The following is a 19187-nucleotide window of genomic DNA, read 5'->3' on the forward strand; positions in this document are numbered from 1 at the left end:
TTAGTTTTTAAACGAGTTTAATCAGGTGCGTTTGTGAAGCGTTAACTGAGCAAAACTACACACATTCACATATACAAAAACCGTTTTTTCTAACAATTTTATTTCCACAACAGAAGTAAAAATTGAAGAAAAAAACACACCTAAATAAATTAAGTGGATCTAATAAATACAGAATGGTAAAAAGTAAGATGTTTTTGTCTTACAGTACTACCATGATAGTGCATTACAGAGAAGAAATTCTACGTTACAAAAACAGGAAAAACGACAGATGAAAATGTTACATGTACAGCTATTAAAACTACAAGGTCTTAAACATAAAATAAACCAAATTCTATTTTTACAATCATTATATACAGTTACATTTGGAAATCACCAAATAGGCTAAAAAATTTGTTTAGATTTGTTTCTCTGAGTATTCAAAACAACACACATCATTGATTTCAGCGAGACATGCATGTGATCCACAAAACACACTCGTGTACAAAACGTCACAGACGTTCAAGATGATTTCATATGGAATGCTGTGCGGGTGAATATATTTTCTGGATGCTGGCATTAGAACACAAAGAAATTCATTTTTAAACCTCTTGTATCTGACCAATTGGTCAGATATCACATGCACACACTCAAACTCCACTCAAAGTGAAACAAACAAACAAAAAAAACCTTATTTACATGAATTTTATGTCTAAGAAGATAGATGACTTAAAACCCATTTCACCTACAAACAAAAACTAATAAAAGTCAGAAAATCAGGCATATTCTGGAGTGTTTAAAAACAGCAGATTACAGTATACGTTCCCACAAGTTCAGTGTATCACAAATACTTATAGATGAATTATCAAGGGTGAACATTCTAGGTTTAAAACAAATTAAAAAAGAAAGAAGACGACAAAATGGAAAACTAGAAGTCTAAAAAAACTTGACAAGGCACGTTGGAGCCAGGCATGCCGTTTCACACAGCATCATCAATGGTGTGGTTCCCAGCTCAGAGAGCGGTGCACACCGATCATGCCACGAGTCACAGTGCATTTTGGTCTCTCCGTGTTTCCCAACTTCTCCATCGGCTGAGGGGTGTCGACTGTGCAAAACGCATTTCAACTATTGCCGTCTAAACCATTACTGACGTGCGACTGAACTGGGACATTATGAACGTGGGAGTGTATGCTGTATGTTATGATCAACATTCACTTGTGCTGATGCTAATACTTTCAGTAAAGAGTACATCTCTTTATGCATTATAAAGTGACTGTCTTTTTATTAAAAAGTTGGGTAGGTGTGATATTTGGTGACGTAACAAAAAGAAACGATTTAGGAAATGTTCTGGTTCTCTCCTCTTGGTAGTGATATTAGAACTATTCCTAGAGAAACCAAGTGAATTCATTATAAAAATATAAATACATTTAAATGATGTGATGCATCTTAAAAGTAAGAATAGGGATAAAATACTCTGTAATGTGTTAAAATAAGCTTGCTGAGCAAAAGAGTTTTAACATTAAATTTACATGATGTCATATTGTTTCATTGGTGACGTTGATAAAATGTAACTAAAAAAGAACCCTAGAATATTTGTTGTTTATTTTCGGTGTTAAATAAAAAGAAATTATATATATATATATATATATATATATATATATAGAGAGAGAGAGAGAGAGAGCTTAGCATTGGTTAGCAGTCAAAACTATTTAACAAGCTATATTTATATATATATATATTTTAGGGGTGTAACGGTTCACAAAATTGCTGGTTCGGTTCGATACGATACACTTGTGTCACGGCTCAGTACGTTTTCGATACAGCAAAAAGAAAGAAATGCCAGAGAAATTTCCTTGATTGAATTTTTTTTTTAATTATATTTTTATCAAAACTTTTTTTACTTTGAGCAATGATCATATAAAACAAAACAGCTCCTTGGACAAATTGAAATGTTAAATTGTAGTAGTTATGAAGAAAGGTTTATTTTAGTTCAGATTAACATTTGAGGGCAGCAATTGTATTCATAATGTCAAAATAAAACCGACGTGATGTTACTTGAAAGCGTTATAGCCTACTATTCCTGCCAAACTTACAGCTAGTAGTGTTATACAGTAAATCCATGGTGATGTTGCTGATCTGTGGACACTAAATAGTTCATTCATGACACAAAGTTTCTTCCTGGTTTCCACGTCAGCGCGGTTTGATCCGTTGATAACGAAGAAATGTGAATGTTTCTCACTAGATCTCACAGCGATGTTATTACTTCAGTGGCAAATTCAATTTGGCTGTGTAGTAACAGTGCTGATGATTAAAGTCCCCGTGAAATCAAAATTGAACCTATTTACTTTGTTAGCGCATATTACTAGTCTTGTGGTGAACAATTAATCCGTGCAAGTGAATATATATTAATAAAAATGTTTTACCTTAGTAATTTTAATCAAAATCTGAAAAGTTACTTCCGATCTGGAACGGTTTCTTTTTCTGATGACGTAGGTTTCACAGTTTGGGTGGGGAAACGCTTAACCACTCCCCTCAAACCGTTAGTTTGCTATGAGCGAGAGATGGAGAGGAGGAGCGCTAGAGTAAAACCCTGCCCTCTGTTCAATATTCTGTTTCACTTGGAAATACGTCACAGCACTGGAGAAAAATCGTTTGCAACTTCCGGTTCACGGGGACTTTAAGATCGGCTCGCGCTGCATTGGTCCAAACTGATAAACGGTCCGTCAACCACATAGTTACGAGTAGTTCAGCTTCGTTACGCTTACATTACATTTGCCATTTGATGTTGGGCAATGTTGTGGTGACGCCAGCATCTCGAGTGAACTTGCCACGCGCCAACATTTGAAATAACAAAATTTTGGTCGGCAGGAAAAATGGTCCAAAGAACCGCTCAGTTTGAAAATGCGTACCGAAAACCGAAAGCCTCGTACCGAACGATTCCATATGAATATGTGTATCGTTACACCAATCAAATATATAGTTTTATATATATATATATTTGATCCTATTATTTAAATAGGTTTTTTGGGGGGTATGTTAAATTGTTTCGACTGCTAGCCAAGGCCAAGCTGATGCTAACTCTCTAACTCTGGTTTGCTAAAGCCACAAGACTTTCATAATAGTAATACAGTAACATGGAATACAGTATTAAATTGTCAGTCACCGTACAGAAGTCACATTTGGCCTGTTGATTTCTGACATCAACGGCGTAGAGTCTAGGTCAGGAATGACCAGGAGACCGCCGTCTGGTTTTCACTCATAGCAGAGCAGAAGTAACAGTTAAGATAGTTTTAAAAAACATAAAACCTAGCAAAACTAGCCAGAAGACTAGCAAATATGACACCTCAAACTGGTCTTAAAACGATGATCTTTCTGATAAGAGTATGAGAACTTCTCTTACTTCCTGCCTTTAAAACCCCATGCCTCATTCCCAGATGTCTCACGGTTATCAGGGAGTGGGGGGGACTAAGAGCTGAGTGCAGTCGTGGGAAGGGGGAAATGTTTGATTGACAGCCCGGTGACCCCTTCTCCTCAGTAGTTTCGTGCAGAAGTGTGACCAGATGAGGAAAGCGGGGTCAGAGGGGTTTAGAGCTGAGAGTCAGCCCCCAGGCTGTTGAGCTCTTCAGGCGAGTGCTTCTCAGCAGCTGATGCTGCCTGACGGAAACCGGCCGAGATTTCATCGAACGTCCGGCCCTTGGTCTCTGGGACTTTGAAGTAGGTGAAGACGAAGAAGCCGAGTAAAAATATGGTGAAGATGATAAACACGTACGGCCCACAGAGCTCCTGTTCAAGTAGAAGACAAAGAGAGAGAAAAGTCAGCCAACGTAAATGTGCCAATATAATCTTATAATTCCCACAGGCATCTCACCTCGACATACTGAAAGCACATGCCCACGATAAAGTTTGCGGTCCAGTTGCAGAGTCCAGCGACAGCAAAAGCCGAAGGTCTTGGGCCTTGACTGAACAGTTCGGCCACAATGAACCATGGGATGGGGCCGGGTCCAATCTCAAAGAAGGCCACAAACCCAAAGATAGCCACTATGCTTATGTATGACATCCAGGGAACATTTTCCTGTTAGAGAGATGAGCAACAAAGCCGCCAGATCAAATATATTGTAAAGCTTTGGACCACAACGATGACTATGTGAAACTGACACTTGGCCATTTATGTAAATATATATTATGTGCATACCAGCAAGGCAAGAGCAATGGTCATCAATACAGCAGATCCAGCCATTCCCAGCAGTCCCAAGAGGTGCAGGGACCTGCGGCCCGCTCGCTCGACCACAAACAGCTGCGCGAGGATAACAAATCATATTAATATTATACTCACTTTCTCTTGTATACACAATATGCAGCTGATTAATGTTTGGTCATTTTTATGATTAACAGCATCAGCAAATAACAATTAAAAGAAGAGTTAGAATTTTAAAAGGACATAAATGAGTGTAATAAGTAAAATAAATTATTTCATATAACAATATCATAATATCAGAAGGTATTTTATATAGTATATATTATTATTAATATATTAAAAATAAATTAAATATCTAAAATAGTCATGAAAAATTTGCACCAAAAATTTGTGCATTAGTGAATTTTAAGGAAAAGAGCAAAATATGTCAAATAAATAATAATAATAATACTCATAAATAAATCTTAATTATTATATATTTTTTATAAATATAGTACCGGTATATATACAATTCATCAATTGATTTTTTATTTTATATATTTACATTATATATTTACAATATATATATATATATATATATTTTTTTTTTAGGGCTGAACGATTACCTGCATTTGCAATATCGCCATATGATTACCGTAAACGCGATTTTTAATTGTTTATTGCTTGTAATGTTTTTTTAGCTCCTCTTTATTTACTAGCTTTTATATTTTAAAAAGCTATATTCATTTAAATAACCTATTTTAAATTCTTAACGTGTTTTTTAACAATTATTTTCAAAAATATCTATAATTACACAAAAAAAGTTTTAACTGTTAATTAATAATATTAATTACAAAAAAAGTAGATCATGAGGTGTCTAAAGATTCCCATCCCTACTATACAATGATTTATTGCGTGTCTTTGTCGAACAATGCAGAAAATAAAGAATTAAAAAAGTAATCGCATATTAAATCGCAATCACAATATTGGTTAAAAAAATTGCAATTAGATTATTTTTCAAAATCGTTCAGCCCAAATATATATATAGTATTTATTACTGATTAAATATAGAAAATAATCATTACATGAATATATATATATATAGTATTTTTAAAAGCATATATTTTTAAAAATACATTACAAAAATATTACAGTACCAGCAATAATTCTGTTGATCATGATACTCACCGACACTACAGTGAAAGCTGTGTTGACGACTCCTGCTCCGATAGTAGCATAAACCGGCTGCTCCACACCGGCCTTCTGAAAGATCTTTGTAGAGTAGTAGAACACCTACACAGCCACAATAACACACATTAGATGTGGGTTTGGATTAAGATTAGGTTGCCTTCATTGAACTAGTAAGTGTGTGTGCACACAGGTACTCACAGCATTGATTCCAGACAGCTGCTGGGACAGCTGCAACATGATGCATATAATCATGGGCTGTCGGTAGAGAGGAGAGCGGAACAGTTCAGGAATGGTCACTTTCTTCTCTCTCATCATCTGTCTGCTCTCCTCCTTCATCTCCTGCATGTCTGCGGCCACATCTGACGTCCCGCGCAGCTTTTTAAGCACTAAATGCACATCAAAACATTTGTTTACACTAATGAAAGTACTCTGCTGTATCCTTTGTTGCATACATGTGAATGTTTAGGTGATGTGGGTCCATGCTCACCTGATTTGGCTTTGTTTTCCTCATTGCGGATGATGAGCAGAAATCGAGGGCTCTCGGGGCAAAAGGGCAGTAAACAGCACTGCAGCACGGCTGGGATGAAGGTAAAGCACAGGAGGAACGGCCACATGGTGTCGTTACCCATGATAACATCCATACCAAAGATCTACAATACACAAAACAGAACATAAATATAGAAAAACAATTAAAAATGGTAACTGAAATGTCAGAAATGTCCCTGTCAGATTTATTAAGATGTCCAAAATGTGTACCTGTGCCATGAGAATGCCAACAACAATGCCCAGCTGATGAAGGGTGCCAAGGGCTCCTCTGAGGGCTGTGGGAGACACCTCGCCCACGTACATGGGCACAAAGCCAGTGGACAGACCAGAGTAAAGGCCCACCACAAACCGTCCAATAATGAGCATCTCCCAGGACGCAGCAATCTTAGAGAAGCCCATCAGTGCTGCAGAGATGAAAGCCAGGACATTAGCCATGAGCATGGAGTTCCTCCTGAAATTAGAAAAATAGAGTTTTATCATCAAACATTTACTTATCCAATTAATCCTTAAATAATTTTAATGGTTACAACAGTACTTCACCTTCCAAAACGGTTGACAAACAGCCCAACGGAGAAGGATCCAACAATGCCGCCGACAGAGAAGATGGCCACAGACAGAGACCAGAGGGTAGTCATGGTTGTTTTAGGGATGATCTCCTGATATCGATCTAACCATGTCTCATTGTAGAACTTCTCAATGACCTAAATCACATTAAAAAAAAAATAGGAAACTTAATAATGTACAAAATTATTTATATTTTAAAATGTTATTTATTTTTATGCTTTAAATATTTTCAATTTGTTTGACAAGATGATTAATACATCAACATTATCAAATATCAGCAATATGCTCTGTGATGAGCAATTGTGTCCAGTAGGGGACTCACCACCTGGCTCAGTATTAGGTAACATGATGGAATGTGAGACTCACAGGAGTCAGGTTTCTGTGGTATCTCTGTGTCAAGTGTTTGTTGATAAACAGAGACTGTCTGTTGCTAACCCTTATAAAGCACTGGTGGCTTTTAGAGGAGTCACCCAATGACATGTTGCATATAAAAAAATAAAAATACGTTTGATCTGTATGATCTTTTGATGTATAGGGGTCAGCAAGCCAGTCTTCTACAACTAACTTCCTGCCTGTCTTCTCTCGCCATCAGCTGTCTGACCCTTTAGGCACGCAGAAAGCCCCTCAGTGCATTCATCACCTAAATATCAGGCATAGTTACATTTATATGCCTTAACCTCTCATTGTACGAACCTGTTACACAACACTGTGGTGTTTTTAATAGAACCACTGGTGAGCTATGGAGTGATTCTAGTTATTGGTTGTATTCACTGTGCAAGTTGACTGGTTTCTAACAAACCTATTTTTTTATGGAAATGTAATATTATTTGAGCTAAATTGGTTATAAAAAACTCAAAAGACAACAGCCTTTATAAACTACGTTTAGTAAAAGTAAAAGATGACCAAAGCGGTCCCCAGTTCCAATCCACTGTCATTGTATGACAAATGAAAGTCAAATGAGTTTGAAAAGACCTGACGACAATTTTTATTTAATCAGGTTGACTACTCATTATCTGAATAAAACTCCTACATTGTAGAGCGCAGTAAAGAGCCACCTGGTCACAAATAATACAGTCCATTCATAGAGGAGTTTCAGGATAGATAGTGCATTGTAACACAGTACAGTTTTGGTGATTGGTGCAGTGTCAGTAAGGGAGGTCTGCAGACAAGGAGCCCTTGAGGTAATCTTATCGAAGTGATTATTTATAGAGAGGGTCTACGTCAGACCCACACCCCCACACACGTTAGTCCTATTTTGGCCTAACCACGGCCCTAAAACTGTTTCACGCACTAAAACTATACCAATACTGTTAGCAACACAAACAGTGAAAGCAAACACGCCATTCAATACCAGAGGCCAGTGTGTATAGTTTGTTGGTATTTCAGTAGTTAAAACTCTATGGATGCACCTATTATACAATTCTAGCCAATAAAAATAGGCAGATAAATGGCCAATGTTAAAATTGTATTCTATTTTGTCTAAATTAAAAAAAAAAAATTCTAAATCCTAATTTTTTTTATTAAATGCATAAATGAAATGCAACAAGTGTGTGCATCACAACATTAAAATGAATAATATTGTGAAAAATGGTTTTCATTTTGAGCCTCGTTAAAGATTGTTTTTAAATATGGATGCCATTGCCGACACGTCTATTATTGACCAATACCAAGAAAAAAAAAATGCTAATATTGGCTGAAAACCAATATATAGATATATAGATCACCATCTAGATTAAATATTTAGCTGTGAGAATGAAAGCACGAAATTAGCATATTATAATGCTAATTAATCAGTAATGACGCTGTTTGACAGGTTGGTTTTTTTTTTGCAATAATATTTCATACTAACTGTTTTTATTGTGTTTTTGATCAAATAAACAGCCTTGGTGAGCATGAGAAACAATCTTTGAAAAACGTTCAATTTTAAAGTGTGTGTGTGTGTAAGATCAAATTCTGCTCTGGTTTCTCTAATGCTAAAACACACTTAACGACTAGCTAAAACACTGTAAGACTGACTAAAACACTGTAACTGAATACACGTAGAGCAGATTTTAAAACGCAGACTGAATGCAACTGTCTATGACTCAACGCATTTTGGCATGATCAGTCATAAGTATCAAATTTACTTTCATAATCGGCCTTACAGTCGTTAAGCGTGTCCCTGGCTTAAGTGAGAAAATAGAAACTATACACAAGAGCTTTTCTGTCTTTTAGACATACACATTCACTTCACATAAGCAAAGCCTGGCCCCTAGTTCAACATGCACGTCTAAACAAGCTGTGCTATGTGTGAGATGACCTTCACCCAGTACCAGAACAGAGAATTTAATATTCATTTGAGAGGCAAAAGCTTCTCATTTAACAGATGCAAATTGACTAATAACATGTAGATGAAAGGCAAAATGTCCCAGAGGAGCTGTATAGAGTAACTTAGGCATTTAGCTTGCGTTGGCATGAGTGTGCATGTGTGTGTGTCTACTGACAGACAGGGATTTGGACACAGCTGCAGCAGTACATAATAAATAAGTGAAGGGGTAGCGTTCCGATAAAGTCAAAGTACAAGGACGTGGGATGTTGGGGTGAACATTAAAGAGTTTGTCACTCCGACTTTGTGTTTGTGGGAGCGTGTACTTGTCACTCACATTTTGCGGGGCATTGATTACACCTGTGTTGTAGCCGAACTGAAGTGAGCCGATCACAGCCGTCCCCACAGCCAGCATCAGCGGCAGGGTCAGTTGCTGTTGAGGAAAGCATAAAAAAAATGAAGAAGAGTGAGTCATTTTTTGCTACACAATGAATTGTTTTGAAACAACCAATCACCCTCAAGCCTAAAGCAATGATTGGCCAGACCTGACTGCATTAAACAGAACTATTCTCAGAGGTGTGGTGACCTTTTGTTTGACATTCTGCTAATTGTCATGGTAGTTGAAGAGCTCGTTTTAATTCCGTCCTTCCTCAAAAATGAAAGCCAGTACCACAGCTCCACATTTTAGCCAACCTGCGCTAATTACTGAGTCAAGGCTTAGTTTAACGAGGGCCTTTGATCTAAAAGGTTAAGAGCAAACCAAACATATTTATATATCATCTTCTGTACTCCCAAAAGAATGATATTGTTTAAATATCCAGCATCACCCCCCTTTCTGGTGGGGCATTAAAGATTAGTGTTGCACAAAATGACAAGCATTTCCTTCTCTTTCAACACAATAGAATGTATTCTCTCACACAGATGACTTCCTGAAAGATTTAGTTTATTTTTCTGCAGGTTTGTGGGATATATTTCAATATCTCACAGGGAAGTACTCCGAATATAAATCACTTTCCTCATTCCTGAAGTATGTTTGTTTTCAGACTGTCTGGTTTGACAAAATCTGTCTGCAACACACAAAGCCTTGATGGTGAAAAGGGAACTGAAAACTCGATTGAAAAATTTCAGTAATGCAATGCAACATTCACATTTTCTACTCAAGTTTGGGTGAAATGATATAAGGGTGAGGCTGTGCCTCTTGACCTGAGAAATTGTTCCTGTGAACTACAGTGACTGAACCTGAACTTGTGAAAGATTATGATGCAGGCCTACTGGACGACTTAAGGGGAGATTTCTAGTGGTTAAATCGGCACCTATAAAGAAAGGGTTTATGTAAACCCTCTTCTCCAGTGAAGACAGCATCATCATTGTTTGGGTTTCTGTTATTTTAGAACTCACTGGATTGGATTTTTATTTACACAGCCAGAGAGGACCTGGGATGGACATTTTCTTTCACATGGTTACCCATCCACAAGACACAGGCAGCTTTAAAACCGGTTTAGCTCAGCTCAGCTAAAGCACATTGTTCACTGTTTAAACAGTCACTTGACGCATACGTCAAGCCTTTGACAGCTTAACAAATGTGAATATCTGATGATGAACTTCAGCACAAATAGTGCCATTTTGTTTTCCTTTTAGGGAATCAACCCACAACATAATTATTACTTAAAGAGTTGTATCTAAATAATAAGATGGGATAAAATACAGTATTTATTTCTGAAAAAGATCTTGTTAAAGTAGCTTTAAATGCCAATCTGTTCTGCATTTTAGCAAGCTCAATAAGACTTAAAAATCTATTCAGAATGGAGATCTGTTTACACAGTTTGCATTCCTCCTTTATAAACAGACAGTCAGCGATGAGAAGAGAAATATACCAGTTTTGGATATGTGCTCTCCTTACATTTGTACACGCATGCGCACACTCCTCTGCCGAAGACGTAAGAGCTTAAAGGGGGCAGGAAGTGGACACGGCACGCCTTCCCTCCGTTGTGTAGTAGAGGCTGCAGTTCATAGAGTTCAAGACTTTGTTGTTTAACCAGCCTCGAAACATGCAGGAGGCCAAATACACACAAACCCAAAACCTCTAGGAGGCACTTAAATATTCATTCTGTAGTTTAAAACCTACAAATGACCAAAATCCAGTCAAACTCGCACACAAGTCCACACAAATGAAAAGGCAATAAACAGAATCCTCAGTGAAGTTGACTTCCCTAAGAAGTTAACTACATCCTTCCTGCTGCTAAAACATCAATGCTGTTAGAAAACACTGCTCAGAACAGACACAGCAGAGTGCTAGTATCTCTTTAAGAAAGATGAACCTACTAAATATGGAAGATTTGACTTAAGTCTTACTCGAGGGGAGGGCGTATGTTTGGCTATGAAACATTCCTCTCCAGATTCCTGCCTTTACCCTATATTACCATGTAGACATGCCTAGTTACACACTGCATTCATGCAACAACAGTACATAAACACAGTTCAACCAGAATATAACATTAGCCTGGCACTATCTATGAAGTTTAGTGTGTGTGTGACAATTTTTAATGGTTACATAATTTTTTTAGCTTCGTCATCCTGAATCTACGCTGCTCACAACGTAAACAGTCACGCCCTTCAGCTGATATCACACACTGACAGTTGACTTGGACGCATATTTCGGCTCAGTGCTTATTTCTTTGTGTCAGCGTACTGGTTTACATTTAGGATTCTTTTTTTTTAACAGTTTGAATGAGAATAAAAAGGACTTTTCTAAATGTTATCATAATATCCAGAGTATAACCAAAAAAACCTTGTTGACTTCCTGTAAAAAAAAATGCAAAAACAAATGCCTCGGTAACACAGGCAACAGGACGCCAGCTCTATTGGAGCAACCAAATTAACATGCAAATAAACCTCACTATTCATAGCAAAGCTCAGAGGCTTGTTATCCCTCTCGATTTTGGGCCCCTCAGAGTTACATAACAAACTTGAGTTGATCTTTACATTGCTTAAAACACTAAAAAGCCTTTTGATTCTGGACTCTAACTTACTTGTAGGGGGAACAACTTATAAGAAAATATTTTTTCAATCATTTTTCGTAACAAAAATTTCATTACAGGGATGACTGGAAACTATTTGAAATCTGTTCTGCAATTTCTGCAAAATATTATGTCTTGATTCACTTTTTGCTCAGTGGTGATCAAATCTAAAGGCGCAAGGTAACACTTTATTATAAGGTGACGTTACGTAGTTATATGTTAATACACTACACAAAGTAATAACAGTAAATTATGCATGATAAATTCAAGTATATAGTAAATACATGTAGTTAATTAATGTAACTCAGTACTTAAGAAGCAAGTACTGTACATTGTAACTACATCACCTTAAAATAAAGTGTAACCAAAAAAAAATCATATTTCATATTTGATAAAAAGAGTACTGTGATGTACTAAAATACCGTCTCATCAGGAAGAGAACACAATTACGTACGTACTCAGAAAACTGCAGTGAGACTGACATTGATGAAACCTGTTCTTAGAAAGTACGCTGAATGGCACAGCATGACATTCTGCCAGAAACGCATTTATAGCAACTGAGAATATTACTTATTTGATTCCACTTGCCAATTATATGAACATGAAGAATGTGTACGTGACAATAAAATGCTTTATTGTTTGTACCAATTTTAGTTCACAAGAAACACGCTCAACTAGGATACTGTCACAACTTAAAGGATACTGTCGCTACTTATTTACATCAGTTTAATCATATAATCGTGAGCCGGACTAATCATTTACTTGCTTGTACTTGCTGATTTTCCAATCAATTTATTCCTTTATTTATTTTAATGGTTAATTATTACCAGGCTCTAATTCGAGGCCTTGATATGAGATAATTTCAAACAAAATCAAGCCAAAAAGAAGTTCGTTGTGGGAGTTTGAAACAGCTTGCCAAAGCAAACTTTCCCCAAAAGTTCTGGTAAACTGGTAAACACCTTTATACTACCATTGGTCAGTGGCGATTACATAATTGGTAGGTGTACGCAGAGGCGTCAGATATTCGCTAACAGTATATCGCTGGTCACATATTTCGAACTTCGTTTTACCCCTGATTGAAGCAAAAGGAGTCTATCGGGGCGTTATAAATTATGAGCATCATTGCACCAGATAACAAAAGTTCAAAGTAAGTAATTGCAAAACATACTCGAAAAAGGAAGGTTAGCCTAGATCTGAGAATTTTTGTAGATGCCACCTAGGTTTGACATTCTATATCTAATGCAAAGACATTAAGATATTTTAGATATTCAAGAGAAGCTGTCTGGTTTGTACTCAATAAGAGCTTACTCAAACTTACTTGTTTGCAACAAACTAGACAAAGATCTCTCTTTCTGCCTCTCTCACTCGACTGGCACGTCGCCCCCCTTTTCTTTTCAAGCAGCATCTATCTGCCAGCTTCTAGATCAGTAAAGTCTGGGAGACACTACACTAATGACATGGTTTAAGCCACTCACAACTCCACTGAATTGTTTTCAACAGACGTCAACATACACCTTTCTGTATTTTTACAGTGCTGACAACGCTATCCTTTACTGTAACACAACCCCAGCAGGATTTAACACTACAAACAATATTATGTAACCCACAGTAAATGACCTCAAGCAAAAACTCTGCTCTCCCTTTCAAACGACTCGGATTAACAATTACAGCTCAGCACCGGTTCGCCCCTTGATTTTTCATGGAAATAAATTACCTCAATGGCACTTGGAATTCCATCGTTCCATAATCCCTTAAAAATCCCTTTATTAGCACCCATTAGGCTGAAATGACAGGAACAGCCTGACTTGAGAAGGGAAAATAGAATCAAGTCTTCTGACAGTTTGCTTTAGGTTTAATCTTTAATCAATTTCTCCAAATGTCTCTTTGCAAATTGAGAATTGCGCAGAAAGCTTGTTAGTTCCACTTGATGAAGTACAGGTCAACTGTACCACCTGCCCCCAATTACCTGATTTTGTGGCCACAGCTGTAATTTTCAACATTTTGAACTGATTAGACAGAATAACATGTTTTCAGCCATGTACAAATTCTGCCTGAAACATTTCTGAAAAATGCTGCCTTCATAGCCAATACATGATGGTAAGAAGACATAAAGGCATGTATCAAATGAAAAACTCAGATGCCTTTATCTAGTTTGTTTATCCTTAGCAGCCAATCCCAAAAAACTGTGTGTGTGGTTTGGCAGTTGGTGAAAGGAACCATTAAAAGACCAAAATTAATTCAAACTCTGAGTTTTTATTTTATCGTTCCATCTCTACCAGGAAATAATCAATGTTGGTTATGCCTAAAGCTCAATAGAATTCATTGTAGATCATTAGACATGCCACATGACTCTTTGGAAGTCTGTATGAAACCAATAATTTCTTAGGAGGTGGCGCCTTCGTAAAAATGCTCACTGGGCAGTTGCTTTTTGTTTTTAAAGAACCAAGGTATCAGGAGAACAATTAGGAGGAATAAAATGAAAGCGAGAAAGAGAGAATGACAAAGTTGTCCTCCTACACAAATACTAGTGTAAAACCTGACAGGTGAGTGACAGGTGTGGCAATGCTGCCTATTCATACAAGAATGATTTATGGTCAGGCATAAAATCGAAGGCCCTGTTGACACCTTACGATGCACAAAAGTGAACAACGCTAAATACAGGTGTAAAACTTTTTGAGCTCTACAACTTTTTGAGCTTGTCCACTTTCGACCACTTCCAGTGGTAGTCAAAAAGGCATTCGACGGGATTGCTTTTGTAGAGTGGTCAAAGTGTTTGAACAGCCACAAAAGACATCTACTCTCCGCCCACTGACCTAATGCGTAAACATCATGAGAAGCACGCTAGCCAGGGAACGCGTCTCCCTCGTCTACTTGTGATCAGATCAACCAAAACGTATCTTAATAATACCACACTCTCAGAAAAAAAGGTACAAAAGCTGTCACTGGGGCTGTACCTTTTCAAAAGGTAAACTTTTGTCCATTTTAGGTGCCAATATGTCCATTTTAAGTGTTAAAATGTACATTTTAGGTGCTGATATGTACATTTTAGGTGCTAATATGTCCATTTCAGGTCATAATATGTACATTTTAGGTGCTAATATGTACATTTAGGTACTAAATATGTACATTTTAAGTGCTAAGTACATTTTAGGTGATAATATGTCCATTTCAGGAGCTAATATGTACATTTTAGGTGCTGATATGTACATTTTAGGTGCTAATATGTCCATTTCAGGATCTAATATGTCCATTTATGGTCCTAATATGTACATTTTAGGTGATAATATGTCCATTTCAGGAGCTAATATGTACATTTTAGGTGCTAATATGTACATTTAGGTACTAATATGTACATTTTAGGTGCTAATATGTACATTTTATGTGATAATATGCACCACTAAGGTACCAATATGCAGCCTTTGGGTACAAAAGTGTACCTTTTGAAAAGGTACAGCCCCAGTGACAGCTTTTGTACCTTTTTTTCTGAGAGTGCAGGTGTAAACAGATCCTAAAACCTTTCCGACAAGCATACACTCTTCACACTCGTTTAAAACCAGAAGCTGGTTTGGAATGAAAAACCCAAGCACGAGGGTTGTCTTAACAACCAACAATGTGTGTGTACGTTTCTCTGGTATTAGCGAGGCACACGCAGTGCACAATGAATGAAGAGCGCTGTACAACACAGCCAAAACACTAGGCAGTGTGCTGGGAACGGGTCAAGAACACAACCTCTCTGGCAGGGTTATGTTGAGTGTTCCCTAGATAGAACCCAGCTGCAGCTTTCCTCTCCATAGGGACAGCTCCATCATTCCCAGCACGTCAACCGAAAACTAGATTAAATCAGCAAAACCATAATTCACAGCTAAATTTAATGTTAGACATACAGTAGTGGCCAAAAGTGATGTCCGGCCGAGGAAAATTGACATTAATTAAAATGTTATTAAAAATATGTTAACCATTTTGTAATCATTTTAGCTGGGCTTGGAGATAATAGTTTTATTTGTGATAAAGCAATGAAACGTGCTAAATTGTGCAGACATCATTTTTGGCCAGGCTGTCAAAATAAAAGAGAACCAACAAAATATTAATAACTGATTATGTTGTAATCAATGTATGCTTTTTCCTGTGAGCTTTTTGTATTTATATGCACTTTTTTTGCATAGTAAAATAAACCTAGGTGTAGTTTGCCTTTTATTTACAGAATAGTTTTGTCAGAAAAATACCATTACCAAGTTTAGTGTTTTTCCTTCATATTTAAAAAATACAAAATTTTCCTCATTTAATCGAACTTGTAGTGACATAAAAAATATGTCCTATATATATAGGAAAGTGGTCTCGCCACCACTTTTTTCCCCCCAATGCCTCGGTTTGTGTTAAAAAAAACCAAAATGAAGAACCAAAATGAAGTGTACAACTCTTTTTTTTTTTTCTTTTTTCCCCCCAATGCCTCGGTTTGTGTTGGTCGGCCTTGAAAAATAAAACCAAGACCAAAAAATAAAACCAAAACTTCTTCTCATGAAGAGTTGTACACTTGGTTTTGGTTTTTCATGAGACACACATTTTTCATAGGAAAATGTGGGTCTCATGAACAAGCCAGTTGAGAACCACTGCTCTAAAACATTCTGATTGTTTATATGATTTGCTTCTGTCTATTGTGATTAAAGGAAATAAAATCAACCAACAATACCTTGTAAAGTCTCTAAGCTCTAAGAAATCTGAAAGACACTTGATCTATCATGGGTGATGATCACGCAGATCATGCATCTGTGGTTAGGTTAGCCATACAACAGCCTTCTATAGTCACGTACTAATCTCTAGCTCAGTATTAGTCACTAGTTTAAATAGTGCCAAAAAAAAAAAAAAAAAAGAGATGGAGTTTTCCAGTTAAAACATACTGATGAATTTGAAGGTTATTTTAAGGTAAACTCAGCCAATAAGATGCAGTCATATATGTACTTAATATTCATAATGATATTGTTTGGAGGAGATATTTGTATATATATATGTGATGTGTTTCATGCCAATATATATATATATATATATATATATATATATATATATATATATATAGCATGTATTTTTTTATAATTACCAAAACACTTTCATAATTATAATCATTATGAAAACAAAATCTTTTCGTACAAGAAAAAAAATGTATATAAAGAATAGTATATTGAATTTATTTGTTCTGCTTTTCCAATATTGTATTTAAACACATCATGCCAATAAAGTACTAAATTTGAAAAGAAAAGAGCTGGCTACCGATGAATTAAGTGGGCACGTACACCACGATTCTCAAGTACGCTTCCAACAAAAGACAACATTATTGGTCATCACAGCTCAGGAGCCACCAATGATACCTACAGACGCTGTCTACACAGTCATCTCACTGTGCTTTAGAGACATAACCAGCGAACAAGCCAACTACGTCCACATGTTGTCTATGTTGGCAGCGTACTCGCTTTTTGAATTGAAACACAGCCTCTCTCTTTTATACAAACGAGTTCCCCCATTGCCTGACTCCGATTAACACTTTCCAGTTTATAGGAAGCTGTAACACACTGATGTTAACTCATCACAGCTCGGCTACCCATGTGTCATCTCTCAACATGTGGTACGGGTTTATTTTGGTTTTTGTCACCAAACTAGTTTGTCAACTTTTCACAATTTCAGAGCTCGAAATGAAGGCTCGCGAAGCTATGCGGCTAACGTTAATAACTGACGTGTAAGTTATGCATGCCTGAGATTCAGAAAACTAAACTAGACACACAGAAATATCAATACTGACCAATACCATTTTCCACATACTTTTTAATTAAGTTTTCTCTCTTATTTTTGTAATGTGACCGGGGAAAATAGTTTTTTAGTTACCTTTTCGCCCTCCATCACGTCTTGTCAAATGTTCGATGACGTATCGACGCACGTTAACTCAGCTGGAACTTCGCCTCTTTTTCCTCGGTTTTCCTCAGAAGTCGACTTGTAAATAAAAGTAACAATAAAAAAAGTTGTAGGCTATAACGTTAAATGCAGCTTCGACAAGTATGATGTAGCTTCAGAGGGAGACCGAGTAAATGCTTTCAGATGCCTCTCACGAACTTCTTCTGATAACTCCCTCTTATTTAAGATGTTTCTCCTCTTTTTTTCGTATCTGGTCTATTTCTCGAAACCTAAAGTTATCTGCTCGACCCGGGGAGACTGAGATGCTGTCCTGCTTCTCCTGGTTAATATGTATGACGCAACAATACCGAGAGTGAGGTGGGCAGGCTCGAATGGAAATGTGCTCTGTGATTGGCTAATAGATACAGTCGGCAACGCGTCATAGTTGGAGGGCGTGGTCGGCGTGGGGGAAAGCAGCGCGACCATCCTATGTATTTGAATGACAAAAATGTCATTTTGCGAGTCATTTATGCCTGCCGACCGGCAACAAGACATTGCAAAATTAACTGTAATAGGTTATGATTGCCCTTATTTAATTAAAAACTGGGTCAATGACCCAACCAAATGGCCGGAGGTGTCGTTTCCAGACTATTATATCTGGTTGAATCTTCAGGTAAGACATCGCGGAAGCTACCGGCAACACAAGCCTGTAACTCAATCAACTTGCGTATAAGTTACTAAGTCCATAAAACCATGTCACTTACCAATTGTACGTATGCTTCACTCCAAACTATTAATCCTTTTGTAAAACGGTGATCATTAGTAGTCGCTACGAAGTTGCAGAGGGACTTTGCTGACAGTTATCCGAATTCTCACAGACTGCAGTCTGATAACCTTCAGCTGATAACGCTAATAACATCCCTTATGAAAAACAACTAAAGGAATCTTGTAGTATTTTAGGACAAAATATTATAGTAACGTTAATCCTATAGGAATACTAGTATTTTGGGACATAGCCTAGAAGTAATGAACATCACAGAAGTATTATACACTACTATAGAATACTAATAGCCATAGGATTACTATAGTTCTTTTTCGTAAGGGATGTAAAGTCAGACAAATCTGACCCACTGCCTAATACGAGTTAAACATCTACTACTGTATCACACGGACCTCTACTCACACAGTAATCTAATAAGGTATGATTAATTTTGCCATTTTGTCCTCCTATCTGGTTCTGTATGTATGTAAGAAAGGCTGTAGAACTTCAATTTATAATTTGTTAGTTTATTGGTGGTACAGAAAACGACACCGCAACTCTTCGGCATGATTGTCCCATGTATTTCAATGAGCGCCAAGGCAATGTTTTCCCCCACGGGCTAAATTCACACCACGTGACGGGGCGTTCCCGGGGGCGTTCCCAGACCAACCGACTGTATCTATGGGAAATTACGAAATATAGAGTATATGAATGGGCAAAATAGCGTTATAACACATCACCAGAAATCAGTCTTATCAACCAAGTACATTTCTGTGA

General features: G+C 37.1%; 1 protein-coding gene across 1 annotated transcript; it reads right to left on the bottom strand.

Annotated features, from left to right (window-relative positions):
• Positions 1–72: 72 nt before the first annotated feature.
• Positions 73–18006, bottom strand: slc2a1b (solute carrier family 2 member 1b). Its single transcript, XM_039692177.2, has 10 exons — positions 17645–18006; positions 9094–9189; positions 6428–6588; positions 6098–6338; positions 5829–5991; positions 5540–5727; positions 5339–5443; positions 4169–4270; positions 3845–4048; positions 73–3759 (listed from the first exon to the last, which is right to left on the bottom strand). Exons 1-10 carry the CDS (start codon positions 17657–17659, stop codon positions 3562–3564), a joined length of 1473 nt encoding a protein of 490 aa, XP_039548111.2. The 5' UTR covers positions 17660–18006; the 3' UTR covers positions 73–3561.
• Between the last annotated feature and the right edge of the window lie 1181 nt (positions 18007–19187).

Source organism: Pimephales promelas, chromosome 8 (genome assembly GCF_988280905.1).
Source record: "Pimephales promelas chromosome 8, fPimPro1.hap1.1, whole genome shotgun sequence".
Lineage (NCBI taxonomy): Eukaryota > Metazoa > Chordata > Actinopteri > Cypriniformes > Leuciscidae > Pimephales > Pimephales promelas.

What these genes read in the sequence shown, in the direction of transcription:
- slc2a1b (XM_039692177.2), bottom strand. An exon ending in TTTGTCAACCGTTTTGGAAG is followed by an intron (nt 6,339 to 6,427) that starts GTGAAGTACTGT and finishes TTCTAATTTCAG; the next exon opens with GAGGAACTCCATGCTCATGG. An exon ending in TTGGCATTCTCATGGCACAG is followed by an intron (nt 5,992 to 6,097) that starts GTACACATTTTG and finishes TGTGTATTGTAG; the next exon opens with ATCTTTGGTATGGATGTTAT.